At 39.4% G+C, this 27,920-nt stretch overlaps 2 protein-coding genes across 5 annotated transcripts in view; one reads left to right on the top strand and one right to left on the bottom strand.

Annotated features, from left to right (window-relative positions):
• The first annotated feature begins 5,440 nt into the window (after nucleotides 1-5,440).
• On the top strand, nucleotides 5,441-12,195 carry LOC144364625 (acyl-coenzyme A amino acid N-acyltransferase 2-like). The gene is made up of 4 exons (XM_021727020.3): nucleotides 5,441-5,526; nucleotides 8,152-8,653; nucleotides 8,797-8,999; nucleotides 11,225-12,195. The coding sequence occupies exons 2-4, from the start codon at nucleotides 8,191-8,193 to the stop codon at nucleotides 11,816-11,818; spliced, it is 1,260 nt and encodes a 419-aa protein (XP_021582695.2). The 5' UTR covers nucleotides 5,441-5,526; nucleotides 8,152-8,190; the 3' UTR covers nucleotides 11,819-12,195.
• A 13,291-nt stretch (nucleotides 12,196-25,486) lies between these two features.
• The window catches only part of Plppr1 (phospholipid phosphatase related 1), a 281,312-nt gene continuing 278,878 nt past the window's right edge, over nucleotides 25,487-27,920 (bottom strand). For all 4 annotated transcript variants that reach the window (XM_078047886.1, XM_078047884.1, XM_078047883.1 and 1 more), the window contains one exon: nucleotides 25,487-26,588. In XM_078047886.1, the coding sequence (XP_077904012.1) occupies nucleotides 26,556-26,588 (33 nt within the window). In that variant the 3' untranslated portion in view covers nucleotides 25,487-26,555. The remainder of the gene's footprint in view (nucleotides 26,589-27,920) is intronic.

The following is a 27,920-nucleotide window of genomic DNA, read 5'->3' as shown; positions in this document are numbered from 1 at the left end:
AAACCATAGTTCCACTATTCCCAAGCTACCTAATTGCAGTGAATAGAAGGTGATTGGTGGCTAATCAAAGCGAATATGACCAAGCAGAAATGTATCTTAGATGATTTTGTAGGTATGATGAGTAGCAATGAGAAATTAGAATAATAGAAGTAAAATGAGGATGCTTTAGTTGTGTCTGTCTAAACTCCTTTCCATTTGTGTGCTTTCTGATACTTTCTTTATTTAGAATAAAATAATCCTATTTGGTTTAAGTAGAACAAATAGCTCCTTCCTCTTTCACTCAGAGAAGTGGTCACATCTCACATATTTGAAAACTTCATATTGAGTATGATAATCGTGCAGTTGCATATGAAATAGCTTACATGACTCTTAAATTTGTGCATTTGTATGTTCAGATAAATAGGTGTGAACTCTGATGCCAATTCTTTACGTAAGGGTATTGATGTTGATATCACTTTGACAGTGACATCATAATGTTATTGATAGCAATTTATATGAAGAAATTAAATAATTTCTGTAATAATGATAATTTCTCAAAAACTATTTTATAAATTTCGACTTATTACTAATTTAAGTATTACTTTAAGAAATGGACTGGGCATGATGGTGCATGCCTATAATCCCAGATTGTGGAGCCTGAGGCAAGAGGATCGAAAGTTCAAAGCTGGCCTCATCAACTTAGTGAGGCCCCAAACAACTCAGCGAGATCCTGTCTTTAAATAAAATATTTTAAAAGGCTGGGGATGTGGCTCAGTGGTTAAGCACCCCTGGGTTCAAGCCCCAGTATCTTCCACACCCCCCCCCCAAAATTAGAGATTTGATTTATTCATTTTAATTTGGAGCAATTTTGCTTTGAAGAGGACAAAGAAATTGAAATAACAAATAAACACATTTCTTTGTGTGCATGTAGACAAATAAACACAAAGAAATGTGTTTATTTGTTATTTCAATTTCTTTGTCCTCTTCAAAGCAAAATTGCTCCAAATTAAAATGAATAAATCAAATCTCTAATGATCCATTGAAAGATGTCTGTTGAGAGAACAGAAATTATGTGAAAATCTTGGTCATAACTACACAATCAGTGATTTTGCTAAATGATGCCACAGGATGAATATGTAATGATTTATTAATTATGAGTGTCTTTATTACTTATTTGAAACACTACTGGCCTGTCAAAAGAATACCTAGACATGTACTATAATAATACTATGGTGTTATTTTTTGATATTTTAAGATCTGGTGATAGAAATATTATAATTTACAAATAATTTTTTTTTGTCATTATGAAGGTGTATTTCAGGTAGGAAGATAGAACATATTTTACTGAATTGTTTGTTCTTTTGGCTTATTCATGTTAAATAGGTATAATACTGTATGTAGATCTTCATTTTTACTTTTGCTCCACAAATGTAGGGAACGGATTTATACATTACATATGCCTATTGCTGTGGAGTCTCCCTAAAATTCATATGTTGAAATCCATCCTCCATGGTTCAGAGATGGGGCATTTGGGGAAGTGATTAAGTCGTGCCCTCACAGTGGGATTAATGCTTTATAAAAGAGGTTGAAGGGAGCTGTATTGCCTCTTCTACCACATGAGGATGCAGCTACAAAATGTGTCTATGCATTCATCTATGAATGACCCCTTGTCAGTCACCAAATCTGCCAGCACCTCAGTCTTATACCTCCCAATCTCCAGAACTGTGAGCAATATATTTCTATTATTTATAAATTACCCATTGTAAGGTATTTTATTATAGTAGCAAGAATAGACTAAGACAGACATCGGTAGCAAGAAGTAGAGCATTATCAGAACAAATACCTAAAAATGTGTAAGTAGCTTTGGAACAAAGTAATGGGTAAAGGCTGGAATAGTTTGAGGTACAATGCCATGAAAGGGACTTTACAGGTGATTCTGGTGAAGGCTCAGCAAAGAAGAGAGCTATAGGGACTGCTTCAATTTTAGAAATTACCTGAGAGCTCATAGTTAGAGCGTAATTGGAAATATGGATGATAAAAATCATTCCGATGAGGTTTCACATGGAAATGAGGAATATGTTATTGGAAACTAGAAGAAAGGCAATCCATGTTTTAAAATGGCAAAGAACTTGACTGAATTGTGTTCAGTTTATAAGTGATGAAAATAGATATTTGATAGAAGAAATCTCTAAGCAAAGTGCCAAGGGTGTGGCATTGTTTTTCTTGACTGCCTACAGTAATATGTGAGAGGAGATAAATAAATGGAAGGTAGAATTTATAATTGGAAGAGAAGCAAAACTTAAAGATTTGGAAAATCCTCAATGTGGCTGTGTTCTAAAGCCTGAAAAAGCAGCCCAGGAGAGAACACCAGGCTGTGGCTAAGTAATTGTTTGACAAGGAGATATGTTTGAGTCAATTTTTTTTTTGCTGCTGTGATAAAAGGACCGAACCAGAACAACTGTAGAGGACAAAAGGTTTATGTAGGGGCTCACAGTTTCAGAGGTCTCAATCCATAGGCAGCAGGCTCAATTCCTCAGGGCTCGAAGTCAGACAGAACATCACAGTAAAAGGGTGTGGCAGAGGGGACCAGCTCATATGATATCAGGAAGCAGAAAGAGACTACTCTCCAAATATAAAATATATACGCCATAATCATGCCCCCAATGAACCACTTCTTCCAGCCATACCCCACCTGCCTCTAGTTACCATTCAGTTAATCCCATAAGGGATTAATTTACTGATTAAGTTAAGGCTATAACTCAATCATTTCTCCTCCAAACCTTCTTACGTTTTTCTCACACGTGAGCTTTGGGGGACATCTCACATCCAAACCTTAAGAGTATAGTTATGCAGATACCAGGTGCTATCTATCCTGATAACGGATTAATGCTGTCCTTCTCATCACAAGTCCAGAATGCTAAGGCCTAGGGACAGAAGATGTCAAAAGAGGGCCTCAGGTATTCTTGGAACCTTGGTGCCAGGACATCTCAAGTCTCCCATTTCCTCTATTCTGGTGCAGTGCTCCTCAGCCATCAGGTGTGGTTTAAGTGGGCTAACGTTTGAGTTGGTCACCCCTCTGGTAAGCACAGATGATAAACATTGTTGATGCCCATGAAGTACCACCTTCATCAAGGTGCCGAGTACATGAGCTTTGACGGCATGGTTACCTGCACCTGGATTTCAAAGGATGCCCCAGAGAACCTCAGCCCAGGCAGAGAACAGCCACAGGGACAGAGTCATCACAGACAGCTCTCAGGTCAATGTCCAGTGGAGCTATAAGGGTGAGGGCTACCATACGGAGTGATGCCTAGCAGAGCTGTGGGGACAGGGCTCACCTCTATGACTGTAGACCGGTAAGCCATCGAGAAGCAGCTCCAGTCTGGGAGAGCCACAGTCAAAAGACCCAGTATTGTAGAGCTGCTCTGTGGGTTTCTCTCAGCAAAGCCATGAGGGCAGTGTGTGTGGAATGTGGAACAATGAGACAAGATTATCCTGGAGCTGTAAGATTTAATGTTTGCCCTATTATATTTGGGGTTTAGTTGGAACCTATTATCTCTTCTTTCTTACTTCCTTTTGGAAAGGAAATGCCTTCCCTGTGCCTGTCCTACCATTATATTGGAAACGCATAACTAGTTTGACTTCAGAGTCCCAATGATGATGGGGCATTTGCTTCAGGATGAATCAAACTTTTAAGTCTTATATCTATCCAATTTAGATGAGACTTTAGATTTTGAGTTGGTGGTGGAACTTTTGAGTTAGCTTTGGGGATACAGGAATGGAATGAATGTATTTTGCATGTGAGGACACAAATTTGGAGAAGGGAAAAATTCTATGATATGAAAGTGGGCATCCCCTTAAAATTCATATGTTGAAGCCTGACCCCCCAGGATGATGATACTGAGGGGTAAAGCCTCTAAAGGGAATGATGGGATTAGTGCCTTATAAGAGGATAAAGGGAGCTGCTTTGCTCTTCCACCACGTGGTAGCAATATGATGCCATTTATTAAACACACAGCAAGTTCTTATCAGACATCAAATGAAGAAAGAAAAGCATCAGCTGCTGAAGAGAATAGAATTTCTTTTCCCTGATTAGTAATTTTATCTGTCACAGGTGAACTTTTGTTCTCTTTTAATCTTTGTTTCCTGCCTTCTCGTGTTGCTTGGTAGTTCTTAACTATCCTTCCTCCTAACAAGTCACATTCTCCCAGTATTATAGACTTGATCCCCTGCATCTTGGGAATCTGCAAGTCTGGCACCAGCTGAACTCCCTTGTTTTTATATTCAGCTTGTAATAAGGCTGCTTCCATGTTGTTGAGGGTTTCTTCTCCAATCACTTCAATGTTAATCCTGTGTGAGGCAGTCAGATTCTTGTTGCTTGTCCTCTGCTGATTTGGATCCTTTGTTGTGTTGACACCCTTCCATGGGCAGAGTCCTACCTGGTGGTGCAAAGAAGTGGGAAATTTTAGAAAATCTATTCCATTGGATGTTGAATGGTCTCCTGTCTTCATAAAAATTCAGTTTGGCTTTTGTGTTTTCTTATTCATACTCAGAAATTTCATTCTATTTTTTTCTTTTACATGTCTCACTCATTCTTTCATTCATCAAATATTTAATGACCATTAAATGCCAGGTGCTATTCTGGAATGGAGAAATACAGACGTGAACAAGGTATAATTTTTGCCCTTGAGGCAGTTATAATCTATAGTAGTTTGGTCCAACAGCACATTCTCTGATGGTAGAAGTCGTCTATATACATATTGCCCAATATGCTAGCTATACATAGCTATTGGACATTTAAAATGTGGTTAGTATTAGTGAGGAGCCAAGTTTTAAATTTTATTTATTTTTAATTAATTGAATTTAGCCACATGTAGCTAGTGGCTATTGGATGGAGCATAAAAGGGAGAGACAAATAAAGAAGATTTTTTCAATATTATATGTTACATTTTAAATAAAATGGTTGGTTATACCATTAAATAGATTTGGGGTTAGTTAGAAAGACCGAGGTATTAATCTCTATCTATGTAAACTAGTTGGAATCCTATTGAGAAAAAGGCCACAGAAATGGAATACAAGAAAAGTAGGAAAATGTCACATAGATGAAGCATGGTGAGAGGAGGCAAGGAGAAGAATTGAGGGCCTTGGATGTTGGAAACTTGCATAAATTGTTGGAAATATTAATTGATGTGTCTTCATCCCCCACTTCCCACCCTTACATTTTGACATTTCCATTTTTCTTTGTTGTTGTTCTTCCACCCAAAGGAGGCCAGTCAATGTCCTTTGCCTCAGAAGAAGTTGGCAAGTCAAAAAGAGAAAAACGAAAGAATCTTTTCCCAGCCTTTGAGTTACAGAAAATCTAATGGTCAATATGCATTCCACAAGTCACAAATAAGTGTGGATTATTTGGTTAACACCTTATTGTTAGTGTTTTTTTTTTTTTTTTTTTTTTTTCCAAATTGAGGTCTTGCTGTGTTGCTTAAGCTCTCCTTGAACTCCTGGGCTCAAACAATCCTCCTGTCTCAGCCTCCTCAGTAGCTTCAACTACAGGTATGTAACCACACCCTGCAGTGCTATTTTTTTAATGCAATTCATTTGAATGCCTTTAGACTGGGAAGGTACTCTTTAGTTCATACTAGTCCTGTATTTCATTCGTCCCTGGAAGCTAGAGATGTAGAGATTTACTTTACAAGCCTGGCCCCTATAGGTATGTGAATTTGGTGTACCTTATAAAGCAGGTTTAGAAGAAGGCATAATGATGCATGAGCAGGGTTTTCTAGCACCAAGTCTTTTAGCACTGTAGAAGAGAAGTTGCAGGAAAATTACTTGGACTTTGGGGAAAACAGGTACCCTGCTTTAAATTTTGTTGTTACATCTCTGTCACCCAGAGGAATAAGGACTTAAGACAGAAGTTATTTTGAATCTAGAAAAAACAGAAAAAAATTACATTTTGTGCACACATGGATTTGTGGACTATAATTTAATTTCTCTTTTCCACTATTTATCCTGTCAAACTATAATTATCAGGATGCAACTGAGTGGTAGTACTTAAAAATTCATTTTTAAGAATGCAAATATTCCTTTTTCAATTATATTAATAGAATTTATTTAGTTCCTTATTCCCCAGAGCTTAAATAAAATTCATGTGAAGTAATTCAAAAAGGAAAGACAAAATTTTCAACCTACTATATTCTTCTCCATGGATACAATGCTCACTAATCAAGGGTGACCCCCATCTTGGATGCAAAACTAAGAATGGGCTCTATCAATTGAACATGGTGGTTTAGCATAATGCCTTAAGGGGATGATGCTGAAGAGTGTTATGGTAAGCAATTTAAATTAACCATGAAAACAAATTTATATTGAATCAATACATTATACAGAAGTTTTGAGGAAAAGAATAATAGCCAAAAGAATGTGAATGAATTATGGGTTCCTAATGATCTCATGTTTGGGGGAAAAAGGAAACAGCAGATATTGAGGCTTATAGGAGTGACTGACTCAGATTGGAAAATACTTACAAAGCACTGAAATGTTGCTAAGGATTCAAGATTTTTAAAAAATATTATATGTTACATCTTCCTAACATGAATGAAAGACCAAGAAGTTTGAATTAATGCCACCTTCTCTTAAGAACTTCCACAATATTGAAGTAAAATATTCATAATATTCTATTTATTCAAAATGATTCCAATGACCAAGAGTTTATGTTTATGTAAAATTGTTAGTAATACTGTTGTTGGTAGGGGATAGGGTGGAAGGAGTATTTCCTTTGCAGAAAATCACTTTTTTAAGGTTCATAAAGGCATTTTCCACCTTGACCATCTCCTACTTCCAGTGACCCACTTTCTACAGTAGAAAATTAGAAGTCAAGGCTCCTGTTTCTATTCCTGCACTATCAGAGTCAGTTGATTTTCTGCAGAAGTTTTTCTGCTTGTAAATCTAAACCTCAAAGCCTTTAGTTTGCATTTCACCTAAAATAAAATCAATGACCCTTTGGAGAATCAAGCTTTAATGAGGGGATGCCTATTACTATAATTTCTTCGAAGATATTGTTGAAAAATGGTGCCCACATGTGTTTAAGTATCATAGGTGAAATTTCCCTTTTGGAAAGACCTCACTTTTTCTTTTCTTCTAAGGAACAGACAATTTTTCCTTTGAGAGCAATTAGAACAACAGAAGGATGACTGCCCTTTTTCCTTTAACTAACCATCCTTTAGTGCCAAACTTACAGTCTACCAAATGGTCTTCTTTTCATGTTCCAAGTTTTCTTTGATCTGTGTCTGTGATTCTAGTTCATATGTCCCCAGGTTCTACTTTATGTTTATTTTACTCTTCATCTGTTATCTGTAAGCAAGTTTAAATCCTTTGTGAAATGACATATAGAGGGAGGGAGGTGGAACAGAGGGAAAATGAAAGGCAGAAAATAAAAGGAGGAAAGAACTAAAATTTTCTTTATAATGGAGTAGAGTTTGAAATGACTGATCAAATATATATTGAAGTCTCTTTTACCAAATACAACATTGGCATTTATCACTCTACTGGAAAGGCATAAAAGCAGAGAAAAGCATGTGAAGTTTTATTTCCCTTAAAAAGAACATATAATGGACATTCTGCAAAAAGCTGAAAATCTAGCAATAGCAGGTGTGGATTACAGAAACTACTACTGCCATCGTAATAGGTGATCTGTTTATGTAACTACCCCAGACGGGCATGGGGCTGGAAAGCTTCAGTGTTTTCCTGTTTTCGCTTTTCTAAGCTCTTTAACAGAAATTACCCTCCCCTGCTCACATCCTAACAAACACCTTGTGAAACAGGTCACATGAACAGATGTTATTTCAACTGATGAATTAAAGCTCAATTTACTCAAAACCACAAAATTAAGATTTACTGGCATTACAATAAATAAGCAGAAGGTGGTAGTGTCAGATCTAGCTTGAATTTCCAGTTCCAGCAACTACTTATGAGTTTCAGAGCATGTTACTTAACCTGCATCTTCATTTGTAAAATTAGAATACAACAAGGACTCTGGATGTTTCCCTCTCCCTCTTCCTAAAGTTCTGTGTATTTTGCACCACATCTCTAGAAGTTTAACTTTGTCAGACCTGACATCAGCCTCGAGTTGGCCTTTCCTTGGAACTTGCATCTCCAGCTTGGTCTCCTTTACCGCTGCAGGGCAGGAAACTCCACTTGGCCTCCACTTGCCTGCTGCCCATGTTCCAGCTAACAGCCACTCCGCAAAATGGCCTTGCAGATGAGCCAGTGCACATCCAAGTGACAGGCTTGCCCCCATCCCAGATGGTGACCCTCAAGGCCTCCCTGAAGGATGAGAAGGGGAATCTGTTCCGGTCCAAAGCCTTCTATAGGGCTAATGAAGCTGGAGAGGTAGACGTGGAGCGACATCCCTCATTAGGGGGTGATTATATAGGGGTCCATGCTATGGGCCTCTTCTGGTCTCTGAAGCCTGAAAAGGCTTTCCGGAGGCTGCTCAAGAGGGATGTGATAAATGATCCCTTTAGGGTCACTCTGGACCTATATGACTCTGTTTGCTTGCAAGATTCAACCACAGCTCAGCCCAGGGCCAGCCAGATGGTGCAGCGCTGGTTCTCGGGCCCTGGGGTGCAGCGGAAGCAAATCAGAGAAGGTCGTGTGAGAGGAGCTCTTTTTCTCCCTCCAGGTGAGAGTAATCTTTGGTGATAAAGTAAACATTGTTGATGGGGGGAAAATTGTATCCAGATATAATGAATTTTCTCACTCTTTATATTCATGGTTCTGCTTGACCCTCTTTACCTGTGATCCCATTCTCTTTGTTGCTCTCAGGAGAAGGCCCTTTCCCAGGAATCATTGATTTGTTTGGGAACATTGGGGGTCTAGTTGAATTTCGGGCCAGTCTTCTGGCTACCCATGGCTTTGCAGTATTGGCACTGGCATATTTTGCCTATGAAGACCTGCCTGAGAAACTGCTGGAGTTGGACTTGGAATATTTTGAAGAAGCTGCCAACTTTCTACTAGCTCATCCCAAGGTATTTAAAGTACTTTTCATTTTATCTTACAAAATTACAGGGGGGAAATAATCACCAAAGTCTGCTATTTTTTTTTTTTAAATCAGTCTGTGTAGACTTGGGTACAGCACAACTTACATTTAAATAATGATTATAATGACTTTGTAGGATTGTTGAGTTGATTAGCAATTAGCATTTACTGACATATCAATAAATGGATACATTATGATTCTTTTCAGCAGAAAAAGTCAAGTTTCCTTACATTTGAAGTGCTTGTAACTTATTCATAAGTGGCTCTTTAATGTTTTATCAGTCACTAATCTCAAATCGTAAATTCTCTGGCTTGACATGTTTTCAAACTTCAGTGATTATCTCTGCATGGGGTAATGCTAGTGTAGTTCCAACTGAAGGGTCCTGAGACTAAGAACAATATAGAAATTCAATATTCAAATTGAAGCATACGATTAGAGCAGGAATACCAGCAAAAACTGATTTGGCTGCAACAATTAATTAGCTGAATTTAGTTAGTTTCAGAGGTGGGGGTACAGAACTGTGTTTAAGGTAAATGTCCAATGCCAGAAGCCAGGATTGCAAAAGGAATTTGAAAAGGAAGTGTCATTTTTTAACTCTTTGTTAAGTATCATTGTACTAATGAAAATGTGGCCCATGGTTCAGTGGCTCTGCATCACCTTTTAGAAATGCACACTGTCATTCCCTATTTCTGAATCAACATCTGCACGTTAATAGCATCTTCAGGTGATTCTTAGGCACATTAAATTCTGAGCACCAGAATAGTACATCTTGTAACCCAGCTTTTTCTAGGAATTAAGTTGAATTATGATGTAGTTGTCTTGAGGAGATTCCAAAGGACTGATATTTACTAGCATATAGTAAATTCTCAACAAATCCATTTGTCATCTTTGCGCATCCAGTTTCCTCCACCTTTCCCTAAAATTTCAACTCCATTCTGAGTGTTTTAGGTTCTGCCTTAAATCTTTCTCAATACAGCACAACTTCTTCATCCTCTCTGCAGCTACATAAGTTCCTTCCCTCATCGTTGCTCACCTGTGACACCATAGTTGTGTATCAATCAGTTTCCTATCTCCAGGCACAGCCCTCCTCTCTCACACCCTCATCTGTTCTTCACATGGACACATCCCAAATGTAGATTTCTTTGAGGACATTTTTCAGTATCACATTCTTGCCCCACTCAGACCTATTGAGCAGACATCTGAAAAATTGGATCCCTAATAAGGAAAAAAAGTCCAGGTGATTCTGAAGACAGAAAGGGATTGAGTGTGCTATTGTGAGAAAAATAAACAAGCAGGTCTCTCTGTGCTTGATATTGTCTGTCCAAAATGTCCCTTTCTTCCTCCCTTGCCTTTCAGACTTCTTCCCTCTCATGGGCATCTTCAATAGACCAGGGAATTAAGGACTCCCTTCTGTAGTCCATTATAATTTTCTTTTACTGGGTATGGTAATCTGGTGTTCATGGAGGGCAAGTCTTTCATCTGTACATTTTCAATACTTTCAGAGTTATCTCTTGGATTAATGTAATAATGCATTACATTAATTCATTAAGTTTACAGCTATTAAGTTTTGGCATAACTTAATAGCTGTAACATGCTATTTATTTATGATTTAGTTAGTTATTTTGGGGCACGGGGGATTAAACTCAGGGGCTCTCAACCTCTGAGCCACATCCGCAGCCCTATTTTGTACTTTATTTAGAGACAGGGTCTCACTAAGTTGCTTAGTGCTTCGTTTTTGCTGAGGCTGGCTTTGAACTCTGATCCTCCTGTCTCAGCCTCCCAAGCCACTGGGATTACAGGTGTGAGCCACCATGCCCAGCACATGTTATTTAAATGGGAATTACACTTAGAATATTTGAGAGAACCTGACAAGCATCTTTTTCTAGCTAAAGGACAGGATGTAGTTAACAAAGTTTAACTGCTGTGTTCTGAGGCTCAGTGTTGCTGGACTCTGAGGGCATTTATAGAACTTGACCTTTGATGAAGTTTTTATTTTTATTGTTTCACTCCATCCTCATAACAACTCTATAAGGCAGGTGAAATTGTCTCCCCAACAAGACCATGAAGCTTAGAGAAGGTGAGACATTCTCCATGCCAGAACCTGGGAGACCCGAGTGCCAGAACTCAGACTTTTTTAACTCTTTTCATTAGGCTGCTTTATTGACCTTCTTGAGTATGGGTTGTAATGGGTTTTCCTTTTGTTTTGTACTTAAGATCCAAAGGCCAGGAATTGGTGTGATCTCCGTATCCAAAGGTGCAGAGGTTGCGCTGGCCATGGCCTGCTATCTGAAGCAGGTGGTAGCCACCGTCTGCATCAATGGGCCCAACGCTGTCTTGGATATCCCGCTCAGATACAGGGATCTTCTTCTAATGCCCATGCACTACCATAGGGAGCACATCCAGACCCATGTCTCTGGGGCTGTGCGCTTCCTCAATGGGAATAGAGACCCCTGGAATGAGCTGAACCAGCAGAGTGTGCTTCCTGTGGAAAAGGCCCAAGGTTGCATCCTCTTCATCGTAGGAGAGAATGATGAATGCTTGGATAGCCGAGCACACGCGGAGCAGGCCATGGAGCAGCTGAAGAGCCACGGCAGAAGCACTGGAAAGATGCTGGTGTACCCTGGGGCAGGCCACCTCATAGAGCCGCCCTATGCTCCCTTGTGCTTTGCATCCTGGAGTACAGCGCTCCCCTGTCCTGTGCTCTGGGGAGGAGATCCTGTTGCCCATGCTGCAGCTCAGGAGCATTCCTGGGGAGAGATACAGAAATTCTTCAGGCAACACTTCAGAGGGACCAGAGGCAAACTCTAAATAAAAGCTTCGGGAAGATGGGGTGGGGAGAAGAGGCTGGAATGGGGGAAGGCCAGGGACAGAATGGGAGAAGACAGGGAAGGGGGATTCTTCTGGTTTCTCTACATTTACAGCCATATTGAATCAACTGGATGGAAATTGAACAAAAATCAAAGACCAGGACACATGAATCTGAGAAGTTTAAATGTGCTTTGAATGTTTGTAAATTGAATCCCAGTTTGTATTGTGATACTTTTGCAAATTGAATAATTTTTATCTACATGCCCTCCCACCCCACTTAGGGATGGCTTATATCCAGGCATTGCTAATCTTTATGTATTCCCTGAAATTTTCTGTAATTCCTGTTACTAGCAGGAATACAATTTGTATTTAAACAATTTCGAGTTGGTTTCTGACTTGCTATGAAAGTTCTAAAACCACCATCAAGTACAGTGCTTCCTGTAGATATTCAGTAGATAATTTTTAAAATTTAAAATACCATGTTAAAGTGCAATTATTCTCTCTATTCCATTTACTTACTGTCACAACCCCTCGCCAGCAAGGGAAACACGACACAGAATTCTTCTTTCAGCAGTTTATTCAGGACCCTTGAAGCATGATGAGAAAACAGGAAAGAGCGCGAGCGGTCGGTCTGCCCTGGCTTAAGTACCCAGCCTCGCCAATGAACTAGCACCACGTGGAAAAGTCTAATAGGTACAGCGCAGCGGAAGCAGGCCAGAGCCCAGCCCCACAGCCTTACAAGGAGTTGTTTACCTCTAACAACTCTAACTGCTAAAGAAGCCGAAGCAGGAAACCAGCGCCATTTTCAGGGTGCGGTCGCCAGCTCCCAACAGTTCCCCCTTTTCTAATTACAAGCAACAGGTAAAAGTAGAGGTCCTATCTCCATTGTGCAAAAGTGGCCGTAAATAATGGCACACTCCTGAGGGGCGTCTCCCCAGGCGAGTCACCATTCCGACCGATGCCTTTTTCATGGAGGTGGGGCGTCGACATCAAACCCACATGCAATAGGACATGCTTTTCTTGGGACTCAAACCTAGAGCTCCCAAGTGCAGTGCCTTGCCTTGCACCCTGTGCTGTGTGGATCACTTGAGCATGGTGAGCCATGCTTGAGGGGATTGTCCTGCTTCCAAAGCAGCAAAGGCTTGTATGAGCATAAGATTCCTCACCCGCTGCCGCCTGCGCATACGAACCAGACACCACAGGCACAATACAATGGCAAGTACCAGGACCACAGCCAGTGCACCCATGCCTGCCCATTGTTTTGAAAAACTAAAAAATTTAGATAACCATGAGATTACATCTTTCATGGGAGCGATGTAGACATGCGTATTATTCACTCTAACAATTTCTTGTCTCAACAGCATAGTCAGGTTATCAAACTCTGCTGACCAGACCCCTGAAAGCATAGCTCCCAGTTGTCTAGACAAATTAGCGGCCCTAGTCAAGTAATTGAAAGCTAAGGGAGTAATGCATAGTCCATCCATGAGCAGTAAACACCCATGAGTGAGCACTTGACTCAAAATGTCCACTTGGTCTTGTAGTAGATCTACCCGCTGATTTAGAAGCACAATGCCACGATGTAGATGTTGATTCATCATAGTCTGAGTCTCCATGGCTGTTGCAGCAGTACCCGCAAGCTTGTTCACAACATCTGCAGTAAGCATAGCAGTAGCGAGAGCCGCGGCGGCAGTGGCCGCCGCAACAGCAGAAGCTGCAACGGCCGCCACAATGGCTGCAGTTATACCAAGGTCTCTTTTGTTTCTTTGCAATAATACAGGCAAATTATCATCATCAATAGACACAGGTAAAGGCAAGTAGGAGGGCACACGTACTACCACAACAGAGTCCTCCAAAGAGGCATTCCAGCATTGTACAAGTCTACACGTCTGGTTAGAACAATTGAGTAAAGGAGATGAATAATTGAACATCAATAACATGAATGGGGGCCATACACACACAGGTGTTGGTGCAAACCTAAATAGGTCACTGCAATTGACTTTCACTTGCTCTTCGAAACTGCCAACAGAAGTATTGTAAGTGTAGTTACATTTTTGAACACTACCTCCATCAATAAATCCGAGGGCATTAAGATGTGAGCAGGCGCCCAAACGAGTGCATAATACCTAGGAGTCAAAAGGATTCGAGAAAGCAGCTTGAGTAGGATTATTATAAGTGAAATTGAACCCTAGAAAAGTAGCATTCTTGTAGGTGGTTGTTAAAGGAAAGGTAAAGGTTTTGTTAGAATTAATAAACTGAGGGGTCAATGAGCCCTGACATCCAGTCCAAGCTGGTGAACCAGTTTTTATGGCTTTACAATGGGGCAACAATGCCGGTTGTTGAGGAATAGAAGTATTGGCTCTCAATACCTTAGCAGGAAAAACACCATTGATTACAGTAGCATTACCATTTGAGCCCCGGGAACCATCACTATCAAACCAGCCCAAAGATTGATTGGTTAACATAATACAAGGTATGGAATCAGAGTAATTAACATGTACAGAGAAACACAATGTGTCAAATAATGAAACAGTAGAAAAGTTATCAATAGCTGCTACAGTATCCATAGGCAAGGTCGGCCAATCCATGGTAGCAGAGCCATTAGTAGTGAAGAAAGATGGAAGTACACCAGCCTGAGAAGTAACGGGCAATGGATATGGCCACGTCTTTACCACCGCCCAGAGGAGTCGTTCTGCAGTCCAGACGACCTCATGTCCGATCACCATCAGGAGAAGCATCAAGCACCTCATCTTGTTCATCTTCATTCTTCCTTCCTGACGGAGCTTGAGGAACTTTCCGCACGAGGCGCTCTGGCACCCACAACGGTTCCGTTAGGTCCTGTGGGAAAACACAAACAGAACCTTGTGCCCATGCCAGCACGGGATCAGGCCCATACCATTGTCCAGAAAGTACATCTTTCCACTTAACGTGCCCAAAGTTCGGGGCAGGGGGCGAACAGTGCCTAGTCGCAGCAGAGTGCCCTTGCATGTCCAGATTCAAAAAATTAATAGTGAATAGAGCCAGGGAGAGGCGCTCTTTCGGGGTGTGGCCTAAGCCAATTCCCCCTTTTTGTTTTACTAACATCTCTTTTAGAGTCTTATGAGCGCGCTCTACAATACCCTGACCTTGTGGATTGTAGGGTAAACCATGGACAAGCTGGATACCCATCTGGTTGCAAAAGGAAGAAAATTGTCGTCCAGTATACCCTGGACCATTGTCCGTCTTAATGGTCTGTGGTAATCCCCAGGCTGCCCAGGCTTCCATGCAATGCGTGATAACATTTCCAGCCTTTTCACCAGACAAAGCAGAAGCATGGATAATGCCAGAACAAGTATCTACAGACACATGGACATATTTAAGTTTGCCAAAGTCGGGAACATGAGTGACATCCATTTGCCATATAGTTAAAGGCCGCAAACCACCAGGATTTACGCCCACAGAAGGGGGATGATGTAAAATGATACAATTAGGACAATCCAATACAATCTGCCGAGCATCAGCACGGGAGATAGTAAAGCGCTTCTGAAGTGCTCGTGCATTAATATGAAATTTACTATGAAAGTTTCTAGCTTGATCTAAGGAGGAAACAGGGAACATCCAAGAAGGACGAGTAGCAAGATCAGCTTGGGCATTGCCAGCTGAAAGAGCATCCGGTAAACCTGTGTGGGCTCGAATATGCAAGGGGTAAAAACAGGCGGAGCGATTCCAAATCAATGTTTGAAGATGGAGAAAAAGGGAAGACATTATTCCTGATGTGTGTATGGGACCCACTGCTTCCAACACCTTTAAAGCTTGAACTATATAAACAGAATCTGAGATTAAATTAAAAGGAAACGGACATTGTTCAAATACTTTTATGACAATTTGCAGCTCCACCCATTGTGGATTGCCAGGAGCAAACTGATGTTGGATAGGAGGTTGATCATTTACCACATAGGCTCCAATACCAGTTTTAGATCCATCTGTAAAGATATTTGCAGCTCCTGGGATAGGCGTAGAAGAAGTGATTTTAGGGAAAATGATAGGATGTTCTTTAACAAATGTAATAAGAGGGTGTGAAGGATAGTGATTATCTATTTCTCCTAGAAAAGAGCATCGTAATATAGCCCAATTATCCAGGTTAGCACACAAAACTTGAATTTGTTGACACGTATAAGGGACAATCACAGACGTAGGAGGAAAACTAAAAAATTGTATACTTTGTTGTATCCCTAACATAGCTAAAGAAGCAACTGCATCAGGATAATACTCAAGGGATTTTCCAGGGAATATAGGTGGATGTATCCACAACAAAGGACCATCTTGCCACAAAACTCCAGTAGGTTGCCGAACAGTGGCGAGCACACATAATTGAAGAGGCTTATCCTCTTGAAGCCTGCAAAGGCTAGCATGTTGTATAGCCTCTTCCACTTTAAGCAACGCTGACCTGGCTTCCTCAGTAAGATGTCGAGGGGAAGTAAGATCTGAATCTTCTCCATTGTCCCATTCTCCATTGCCCCATATATTTGTGGGCCCTGGGGTCGGCCGACCATTTTTTGACATGTTTCTATCTTGTAAGGGCTGACCATGTATATCTTTGACAGACCTACACTCATTAGCCCAATGCTTTCCCTTTCTACATCTAGGGCACAAGCTGGGCTGACGGCTAGCAGAATTGGACTCAATTTTAGATGCTCCCCTTTTATTAGGACATTCTCGTTTAAAATGTCCTTCTTGACCGCACTTAAAACACTTTCCGGCAACAGGGCTGGACTTACGAGAGAGTTGAAGAACAGCAGCAGCAAGGCCTGCATTAGTTAACGGCCCACCTATTTCTCTACAGACTTTCATCCAAGCCTCTATACCTTTATTTTTATAGGGAGTAATAGCTGCCTTACATTCTTTAGTACATTGCTCAAAAACAAGTTGCTTAATCAAAGGCATGGCTCTATCGGGATCACCAAAGATTTTTCCCTCAGCATCCACCATCCTAGCAACAAAGTCTGAGAAAGGTTCTGTAGGGCCCTGTATAATTTTAGTCAGATTGCCAGACACTTCTCCTCTATTTGGGAGTGACTTCCATGCACGGATACAAATGTTATTAATCTGTTCATATACTTCAGGAGGATATCCCGTTTGTTGATTGGCAAACCTGCCCTGCCCCAAAAGCATATCTTTATCCCAGGCAGGCGCGTCCCGCCGCATGATTTTGGGCAGCCTGCTCTACCGCGCCCTCTAGCATAAATGCTCTCCAGTCCAAATATTTGCCTGGGGAGACACAAGCGCACACCAGACTAGCCCAATCTGAGGGGGTCATGCAAAATCTGGTAAGCCACTCTACCTGAGTAAGAGTGAAGGTAGCATCTACACCATAAGTGCGAACGGATTCTGCCAAGGTTTTAATTATTTTAAAATCTAAAGGCTCATGGTATCTTCCCCTATTAGCGTCCTGAAAAACCGGGTACGCTAGTCCCATGTCTGTATTAACTGTTCTCCAAACTTGTGTATGAAAAGTTCTCCCGGAGCTTTGGACTCCCCCCCCCCCCACATATGGGGGCGGTGCAACAGGCACTGCATCTTCTTCTAAATTCTCAACCTCCTCTTCAGAATTAGATTTATCAAAATTAGATTTATCCCCCTTCTCACGGTAGGCTTTCATGCTTTGTGTCTCCCTTTTTTTCTTTTTCATTTTTATATTACGTAGTTGCTGTAACAATATATCAAGGTCCTCAGAACTCTCTGAGCCGCTTGTGTCCTCGGGTGTTTTTAATTCGGTCAAGTCTGGATAGAGCCTTCTCCTATTTTTATTTTCAGGCTCTTTTGCCTTTTCACTACTCTTACTCTTAATACTCTCTGCCACTTCGCTATGTGACCCCTCAGATTTTTCCTCATGTAGTTGTTCAAGAACGGCTTGACCCTCGCCCACAGCTTCCTGGCATTTACCGTCTGCTATATATCCTCTAACCAACTTCCAAAGTGGTATAACGCCACCCTCTAAAGTACCTTGCTCATAAGCGAAATCCAGATCTCTCCCTAATTTGTCCCAGCTAGGAATCGTAAGACTCCCCGAAAAAGCAAACCAAGGAGCCGCTATATCAGCTTCTCTTAAAAACATCTGCAAAGTGCTCTGCTTTACCTTAAGTCCTTTTGACCGTAGCAACCCATCCAGGGCCAACAAAATTGGGCTTGAAGAGGTAGCGCCCATAATGTTTTCAAAGCTATAAAGAAAGTGAAAGTACAAAAGCCCCGCTCTCTCTTTATCTACAGAGGAGCGCCCCGCTATTTGCTTGCAGATTCCCACTTACCTGGGAAACTTTACCGGTGCACCACCCTGGCTGCTGAAAGTTCTGAATCCCGGGTTTGAGGAATATTCTTCCCCGTACGGGCCACCAATTGTCGCGACCCCTCGCCAGCAAGGGAAACACGACACAGAATTCTTCTTTCAGCAGTTTATTCAGGACCCTTGAAGCATGATGAGAAAACAGGAAAGAGCGCGAACGGTAGGTAGGTCTGCCCTGGCTTAAGTACCCAGCCCCGCCAATGAACTAGCACCATGTGGAAAAGTCTAATAGGTACAGTGCAGCGGAAGCAGGTCAGAGCCCAGCCCCACAGCCTTATAAGGAGTTGTTTACCTCTAACAACTCTAACTGCTAAAGAAGCCGAAGCAGGAAACCAGCGCCATTTTCAGGGTGCGGTCGCCAGCTCCCAACAACTTACTACTATTTTAATCAGGAGTAATATTGAATTTAATCAAGTGCCTTTTAGCATTTGTTGAAATTAAATGAGTTAATATATGTAAGGCTAACTAGAACAGTGCCTAGCACACAGCTATATCCATACCAGTTAACCATTATTAATTTCATAATGCTTTCCTCTTTCAATCTGTTAGTGTGGTGAATTGCATTCATTAATAAACTAATTTTGCTTGTTAATCTAATTTTAGTAGCTAAAATTCTCATATTGATTAACTTGGGTTCTAAAATTTCTTTTGGAGCACATCTAATCATTTGTAGTATTTCAGAATTTCATTTATATTTTCTAGAACACTTTTTTCTCTTATAATTTTTCACATAGCCTCTGTTATTTATTTGCTTTCTCTTTTCTTTTAGTCTGGCTTGATGAATGTTATGGTTTGGATCTACCATGTTCCCAAAGGCCATGTGCTGGCTTTGTTGCCAGCCTGGGATGTTATTGAATGCTGGTAGAAAGAATATCCTACAAGGCAGCATATGGCAGATTGCCATATGGCCAAATGACCTTTGAAACCTCGAGCCAAAAATAAATCTTTCTTTCTTTAAGTTTATTCCCTCAGGTATTTTGTCAAAGCAATAAAAAGCTGACTAAGACACCAAATATTTGTCTATTTTATTTATCTTTTGAGGAGAAGCTTTGGTTTGTATGCTGATCAGGTCAAGTTAAGTGGAACTACAATTAAACAAATCAAATCAGATAATGGGTCATTTTATGGGACAAGTGACCTTGTCTCTTCAACAAGTTAATTGAGAGAGAGAGAGAGAGAAGTGGCAGGTCAGGTTAATGAAATTAAATTCAGAGCTATGGATAAACAAATGGATAAACCAAATGCTGTATGTGGCCATGGTTTGAACAAAGTAACTGGAAAAAGAATTTGGGGGATATTTAAAATTTTATTTTTAATTGATAAATAATAATTGCATGCATTTATGGAGTACAATGTGATGTTTTGCTATATGTATACATGGACTGCTTATACCAAACTAATTAACATACCTTTCACCTCACGTACTTGTGTTTCTTTTTTCTATTGAGAACATTTAAAATCTCTTAGCAATTTTGAAATATAAATTCACTATTATTGACTATGGTCACCATGTTGTCTAAAAGATCTCAGAAACTTATTTCTCCTTCTAACTGAAACTTTGGACCCTTTGTTCAATATCTTCCCAGCCCCCACCTTCCTCCCCTTTTAGTAATTTGAATATGAACTGGATATTAAATGACACTTAAAAATGTTATGATCTTGTTAGGTGTGATGTAGTATTGTGTTTATGTAAAAATGTCACTATTTAGAGAGGCATATTGAAATATTTAGCAGTGAGGATTCATGATATCTGGGTACTAAAATACAGGAATATTGTAAAATGTGAATAACTACTAAGTTTAGATGAAGAATATAGTAGGATCTGTTACCCTATTCTCCCTACTTTTATGGATGCCTGCAGTTTTTCATAATAAAATGTTAGAAAGAGGAGATATCAGTATATTTACCTTTCTGCCTCAAAAAGCAAGAAGGTTACCATGCATCATATCTTCTTCATGGCACCACCACATAAATTTCAGATTACCTTTTTGACGATCAATAATTACATAATCTTTACTGTGTTTTAATAGTTTCTTTGCTCTTCCTTACAGCCCATTTAAAAAGTTATTGACTTTATCTTCCATTTTGCCATTTTCCCAAACTCAATTATTTTAAAAGATCCATATTTATCTGAATCTTCAGCACATCTGAAGATTCACTCTTCAATTGCAGTCTTTATAGGTATGGAATTTTATGTTAGCAATTATTTCCCTTCAGCCCTTTGGTCTTTTTTATCTTGGCATTCATTCTTGCCAATGAGAAATTTGATTCTTGTTTCTCTTTCCCTTCACCCCCTCACTTCTCTTAGCATTTTACAAATTTACGATTTTCTCTTTGTTCTTTGTGTCCTTAAATTTTCTCAAGAAATGACCAAGTGTAGGTTTGCTATTACTCTTTTAATTCATGGCCCAGTCTATGGGCCACTTCAAACTAAAAATGTCTTCACTATGACTTGTCTGTATGTCCTCCAAAATTCAGGTGTTCTGACTTAATGGCCAATGTGCCGGTATTAACAGTAGGCCCTTTAAGATTGATTAGACTATAAGGGGTCCTCCTTTGAGAATGTGATTAAGGCCCTCATAAAAGAGGCTTCTTGCAGCGTTCGGTTCTTCAGTCCTTCAGTCCCTTCTGCTATGTGAAGATGCAACGTTCCTTCCTACAGAGAACAGAATCATAGAGCACCATCTTGGAAGCAGAGAGAAGCCTACATGGATACCAAGCCTGTTGGAGACTTATCTTGGACTCCTGCCTTCAAAACAGTGAGAAATAATTTTCTGTTTTTTATCCCAGTATTGATATCAAGTATTCTGTTAACAGCAGAGCAAATGAACTAACATTATCTTCAGCTTTAGGACATTTGCTTCTATTATTTGATCTCTTCATTCTTTCTATTGTTGTTATTGTTGTTCTTTCCTCTGAAACTTCTGTTATGAGGATTATGCAGCTTCTGGATGAATCCTTCATGAATATTGTATTTTTCTCATATTTTAATTTCTTTGTACACTCTCCCTTTGCATACTTAGAGAACTCAATTTAAGTTGTGAAGCCCATTAATTTGTTCTTCATTTATGACCTAGCTACCTAGCTCATAAAATCATGGTTTAGATTTTATTTTGAAGATTATTTTTAAATTCTATGATCTCTAATTGGGTATTTCCTTAAAGCTGATTCTTGTTTTATAGATAGGTTATCCTTTCTTATTCCTCTTTTCACTTGTGACTTCACAGTTTCCTGTGTAGGATATTGTCATTGTATTAAAAAAAAACACCACAAATGATGTTCCTCTTACTGAGATTCATAATCCTGCCTATTTCAGTACCACCCGGATTTGATGTCAGCAAAATGAAACACATCTCCTTCATTTTCTTCTTTACAAGGCCTTACTGGGATTTCGGCTCCCAGCTCCACTGTTAAGTCTTGGCATGATTTTAACACCATGTTCAGAAATCTATTTCTAAGGTTGCCATTCTTAACTCAAACCCCCAGATGATGAAGTAATTCACAACTGGTACTGTTTAGTTAATGAGCCTTAAATGTGGGCCTCATTGGGTCCACAGCCTGCTGGGGTAGAGGACCCACCTGTTTCCACTTTAAACCTTATGGCTATTAAAGAATAGAATGAATAAACACTGAAATGAGAAATGCCTGACTACACTGGATGGCCCACACAGGGGCAGAAACTGTTGACCATAATGATGGTGAATGAGAAGAGGACATAACAATTTTGTACAGAAATAAATGTGACTACAGTAAGCCTGGATTTACCCAATTGTGAAATATGGAAGGACATCATTGGGAATTTAAAAAAAACATTGCTTTATAGGATGACTTATTGGAGAAATGACTTTATGTATCATTGAATGTTATCCCAAAAGAACTGTTTTCTGTTTCAAAGTATTTGAGTTGAATTAATAGATGGAAGTTCTATTAAGGTTAATTGGGGAAAGTTAGTACATTTTTCCCTCAAAGAAAGTTTTTGAGGGAAAAGAGCTTCCCCTCACCTGCCTTCCATCCCTATACAGAGTTAGGTGGCTTCATGGAAAGGTCATAGAATATAACCTGTTACAGATGTGGACACACAAGATATCAAAACAAACAAGCCAGGGTGAGAACAGAGGCACCAGTTTTGAGTAGTATGAAAGCTGATTTTCCTGACAGTCATTTCTGCTATTGGGAATGTGTGTAGAGTGACCTGGGTCCTCACATGGGACCAGCGGACTAGGGAGTAGATCCAAACTTGATTCCTTTTTTCTTTTTTCTTTAAAATTATTATTTTTTATATTTATTTTTTAGTTGTACACAATACCTTTATTTTGTTTATTTTGTTATTTTTCTTTGGTGCTGAGGATCGAACCCAGGACCTCGAATGTGCTAGGTGAGTGCTCTACCGCTGAACCAGCCCCCAATTTCTTTTTTTCTTACTGGCTTTTCATCCATCACCTGTGAACTGGGAGAATTCAATTTGGAAAAGTGTTCTCTGAGGAGGAAATGACCATCCCTCCACACCCAGGCTATCTCAAGCTGATGAGATAGCAATTTTTCACATCCTTCCAACTTTCTCTTTATCACCATTACCACCCTAGTCCATGTCATAATCATATTTGACCAACATAATAGCCTCTTAATTGATCACCCACTTTCTGCTTGGGATTCTCTTCAACCTGTTCCACACACATTTATAGAAGTGCCCTTTAAAAATACATATCTGACTGTGACATTCTTTTGCTCACTAAAGTTCTCCTGTCACTGGAGGATAAATTCCAAAGTTCATAATAAGAAGTCCAAAACCTCCAACATATTGTTCAGCATTGTCAAGTGTCCTTTCTTCATTCACTCGAAGTCTTCCAGCCACACTGGCCTGCCTTGCTCCAGGGCCTTTGTATATGCTAGTCTCTTGGCTTATTATGCTTTCTCTCCTACTGTCAGTCTAGTCCTCTCCTACTTATTCTAAATAGTTCCACATTAATGTTACTTATTTACAAAAGCCTTTACTGTTAACAGACCTATCTTCCCCCATCTAAAATACATATCTCATCAAAGCCCTAATATCAAATGTATTGTGGTTGTCTTCCTTTTCTTACACTTAACTCTCAGTCTCGTGAGGGTAGGAAGCAGATCGATTTGTTTTGTTGCATGCACTCAGTTCTTGGCACATAACATTTATTAAGTACTTATGAGGGAAGGCATGAATCCTGAGACATTCTGGATGAAGAGGTAGGATGTGAACAAGAGTTTTGGTGTTTATTACAAAATTTTCATGGAATTACAGGGTCTGAAGTAAACGACACACTAATTTTAGTTCAAATTGAATTCATCAGAGCAAAAATTATATCATGTCTTCAATGTGACCTACTTAAACTTGGGCAATCAGGTATTTGATGTATCTGCCTCCAAGATACCCTTGAGGTCCTGGTAGTTGTATGTAATAGGGAGTCAAGCTAAGTTTTTTGTCACTTATTGTTCTTCTACTCATTAAATCATCCCAATGATAACTACCCCTTCTCCTTCTGAGTATAGGATTATGGCTGCTTGCATTCTCTGTTTCAGTAGAGTTACCCACAACCCTCTGCCTATCACAATGGGGGGGGGAGGAGGGAGGGAGGGAGGGAGATCTTTCAAATTTACCAGAAGGGGTTTTCATCTGTTCATAACTGCTGAATGCAGTTTCTTTACCACTGTCATCCCTGCAACTAAATGTGTTCATCTTCCTGCTTCCTTCAGGCCCCATTAAATTTCTCTTTACAAATAAGCCATAGTCCATTTCCCTTTAACCAAGTTAAGGAGAATTCTGGCATCCATCTATTGGACACATTTTCATGAAGTGTTTTCTCTGTGTCAGGCCCCATTCTGGGTATGGAACATGTTGTAGATATCTACAGGGTTCACGGTCTGGTGAGGCTGCTTACGTGAACCCACTTAATTAGCCTTTCTTTTGTTTCTTTCCAATTCCTTTTCACAGGGAATTAGACTTTCTCAGGGTTCTCTGAGCTTTCCTTAAAAAGAAGAAACGTTCACAGAATTCATTTTCTCTTAGGCTGTAGTGAATACCTGTCCTATTCGGACAGAGGGCTTTGCCCTTGACAGAAGATCCTAGCAGAGTGGTCCCCAGCCTGAAGAAAATGAATTGCACATGGCAGACTTGATGATAAAGATAAATCTAAGACCTGTGAAGAATTTTGGTGTTAAACAGAGGCAACACCAAGGTTGCCAAGGAATAATATGGGAAAGAAACTGGACTGACTGGGGGAATTCTAGGAGTGAGGGTTCCCAGAAACCCCTGGGGGTGTTTTCACAGCATGGCACTTGATAACCTGCAAAGTTCAAGGCTAGGAAAACTGAATTTTCAGCCAGGGCTTTTGAAACACTGGAAGGATAATGAGACTCACTTTATGGAATGAACTTTTTTTCTTGGAAATATGATCTAATGACCAAATATTTAAATGACTTTTCACTGTGATAAGAAATGGGTATTGCAAAAACAACAGTCCGCCAGAGTTCTTCAGAATGTCCTATGAACAATGAAGTAAAATTGAGCCATTATTGCTTTAAAAAAAATCCTAATCTATGTTTAGAAAAATAAATTCATTCTGAAATTGGGTGATATTATGCTTAGGTAGCTTATATAAGATTGGAGAGCTCAAATCTTGCAAATGACTCCTCATGATTTTCTTTTCTCTCCAGTACCGTCTTCTGAACTATCACACTGAAAAACCTGTGAAAAGATGTGGACTTGGTTCAAAGGCATTTTAATGTAATGGAAAAATGAAAACTGGAGTCGGGCTGACCTGGATTATAATGTTGGTGGTTACATGTAGTACTTGTTTTGGATTCTAGTAGCTTCTCTGGGTTCATTGTTTTGGAAACTACCAGATCATGTATGTGAAAGCATGTGTTTCAGAATCTGGGATAACTATACATTATATACTCCTCCCCCACTTTGGACAGATTTCACTCAGAAGATGTGTGTGAGAGTGTGTGTAGGAGAGCTTAGGCCAGAATGAAATGGAAGCTTCAGGAAAGTTTTAGCAAATGTAACTTTTGTTCCTAAAAATGAATGTCCAACTTTTTATTGACAACTCGGGGGTATCATGCTAGGTATCCTGAATGTGCATCCAAATATCTTAAAAATTTAAGAAATTCCTTTATTTTGCCTAAACACACACACACACACACACACACACACACACACACACACATAGACACTTATTGGAACAACCTCTGGGTCATTTCCCTATTTGGGTTTATCTGAGCTCATATGGAATGCAAAGCATAAACTCTGAGGTCACTTCATGGTAACTGTTCAAATATCTTTGCCCAGTGGGTGCAGCATAAAGAAAGAACATAAGCCAGAATACATTTTGTGATAACTTTTTTTTCTTCTCTTTAGAAAAAAAATATGTACAAAAAATGCTAATAAGAGCCAACATGGAAGTGTCAAGAAAACATTCTGATAAGTACAGACAAGGAGCTCCTTCTCTCAAAGGAGGGACACATTAGTTATCACCATGCTAGAAAACTGGGATGCAGTTAAAATCCTAGAACAGTTAAAAAGCCCAAAGTGAAGCTGTTGCTTTGGGGCTCTATGTTGTAGATGCTCTGATATCCTTTCTGTAAAATAACACTGTGCAAACTGTAAAATATTCATTTTCATATAAAGTCCATACAATATGATATACAAAACCATTGAGTTGACAGGGGAGGCCGGTGCTGGCTGCTTTTTGGAGAGAGAGCTGCATTGTTGCCTGCCTGTCCAAAGATATCATTCTAGTTTCTTGGTGGGCAAGGCCATTATCTAAGACATAATCATAACCCAACACCCACCAAATCTAAGATTTTCTGCCAATTCTTAGTGTAACAAGGCTACTTCATTAATATGTTACTCGACCCTTTGACGCAATAACTTAACAGATCAGAACAAAACTTTCTCTTTGAAGATTTTCTTTCCCCAGTCGATTCAGATTTATCATTAACCAACATCGACCTTCCTGCAACTCAAAAGTTTAACTTCCATTTAAAATTCAAAAATTCTGAAGGAGGCAGCAACTGTGGTAATAAAAGGTTAAAGTGAATTGTTATATTAATTTTGTGTCTATAAAACTGAGAAAAGAAGGTTTGTGTACAAATATCACAAAACAACATCAACCATTGAATAAACGTGATGCTTCAATGCACACTTGAACAAGAAGAAAATTTTGTTGGTTTTAAAATTCTGGCATAAATATATTAAAGCTGAAAAAAAAAAAGATCAGGGCAAGCTACATCACTTCTTCATACAAAAAAAATGTACAAAACATTAGCCTCTAACTAGATAAACATAATACTTGTCTTCACAGTTTGACCTTCAGTAACTGTGTGTTTTGAAGTATTGAATTGGAAGGTGGTTTAAAAAAAAAAAAAACAGATGGCGTCGCATCAGTCAGCTCAAGTAACTTCAGTCATGGAGGCGGAGTGATTCTGCAGAACAAACACAGCAGATAAAACTTTAGGGTTGGGTTGACTGGGCCCCACATTTGCATGCATCCATGCCTCACCACCCCCTTTCTTTCAGGTCTTCTTGAGTTTGCTGTTCCCTCCCCTCAAATTCCAGTCCCTCTTCATTTAAATTTTCCCTGATTTTTTTCTTTCCCCAACCAAAGTAGGATCATTTCTTCACCAAAATATACTCCTCTCATATTTACTGGGCTATTTCTTAATATAAGCACTTAAGGATCTCAAAGTAACTTTAGCTGCACCCCACACACTTTTTAAATGATTTTTTAATGTCTAACATTTTCAATTAAATTTTTTCCATATAATTTATTCTTTGAGTCATGAGTTCTATAGAAGTTTAATATTTTCCAATGGATATGTAATTTGGGGTTTAATTTTAATTATCTTTACAAAAAAATTTTTAAGAGAAAGTAGAATACTTAATGCAAGAGCCATTAAATTGGCTTAAGATTTGCTTCATGCTCTTATTTGTTTCACATGTTTAGAGGAGGATTATACATAATGCGTATTAGACCAATCTTATTGTCTCTATCCTTACTATATTTTGTTTGCTTACTTATTATTGAGAAAAATGTGTTAAAATCCACCATGATTGAAAATGTACATTTTCCCTTGTAATTCTATCAATTTTTTTTTGCTTATGTATCTTGTCATCATCACCCCAAAGCCTTGTCTATTGTATCTAGATGAGATGTCACAAAGATAGTGACAAATTTGAAAGAAGTTCAATTACACTCCTAGTGGACAATAAATTTATGCATAGTCTTACTGCAGTTATTGAGATAAATAACATTCAAAATATTTCATCTATCTTAATAATAGCAGTTTTCAAAACTGGTACTTCAGTTTAAAAATTTGATTTATTCCATTTCAGTCCCTGTTCCCCACCTACTTTCCCTCACCTACTCCCTCTGCCATTCTCCTTCCTCTATTGATCTTCATTTTTCTCATTTATTTGTTTTAGGTGCTTTCTATATATACATAAAGGTAAAGGTGAGAGTCCCTGTGGTATATTTATATATGCACATAGTATGATTTTGTTAAATTCATTCTGCAATTCCTCACCCTTTCCATTCTCCTTCCTTCCTCTGATCTCCTTTTCCTCCTCCATTGATCTTTCTTCTATCTTTATGATAGCCTGTACATCCCACCCCTGCCTTCTTTTCCTTATCTTGCTTTAGCTTTCCTACATGAGATTTCACCCTTGATTTTCTTCATCTGGTTTATTTCACGTAGCATGATGATCTCCATTTCCATCCATTTACTGGCAAATACCATAATTTCATTATTTATTTT

Source organism: Ictidomys tridecemlineatus, chromosome 4, assembly GCF_052094955.1.
Source record: "Ictidomys tridecemlineatus isolate mIctTri1 chromosome 4, mIctTri1.hap1, whole genome shotgun sequence".
In the NCBI taxonomy this organism is placed as follows: Eukaryota; Metazoa; Chordata; class Mammalia; order Rodentia; family Sciuridae; genus Ictidomys; species Ictidomys tridecemlineatus.
The sequence above is the reverse complement of the archived record's forward strand: the minus strand, read 5'-3'. Positions and strand labels throughout refer to the sequence as shown.

Coding starts and splice junctions, on each gene's coding strand:
- LOC144364625 (XM_021727020.3), top strand. CDS start 8,191: ATGTTCCAGCTAACAGCCACTCCGCAAAATGGCCTTGCAGATGAGCCA. Junction 8,654..8,796: donor AGCTCTTTTTCTCCCTCCAG/GTGAGAGTAATC, acceptor TGTTGCTCTCAG/GAGAAGGCCCTTTCCCAGGA. Junction 9,000..11,224: donor TTCTACTAGCTCATCCCAAG/GTATTTAAAGTA, acceptor TTTGTACTTAAG/ATCCAAAGGCCAGGAATTGG.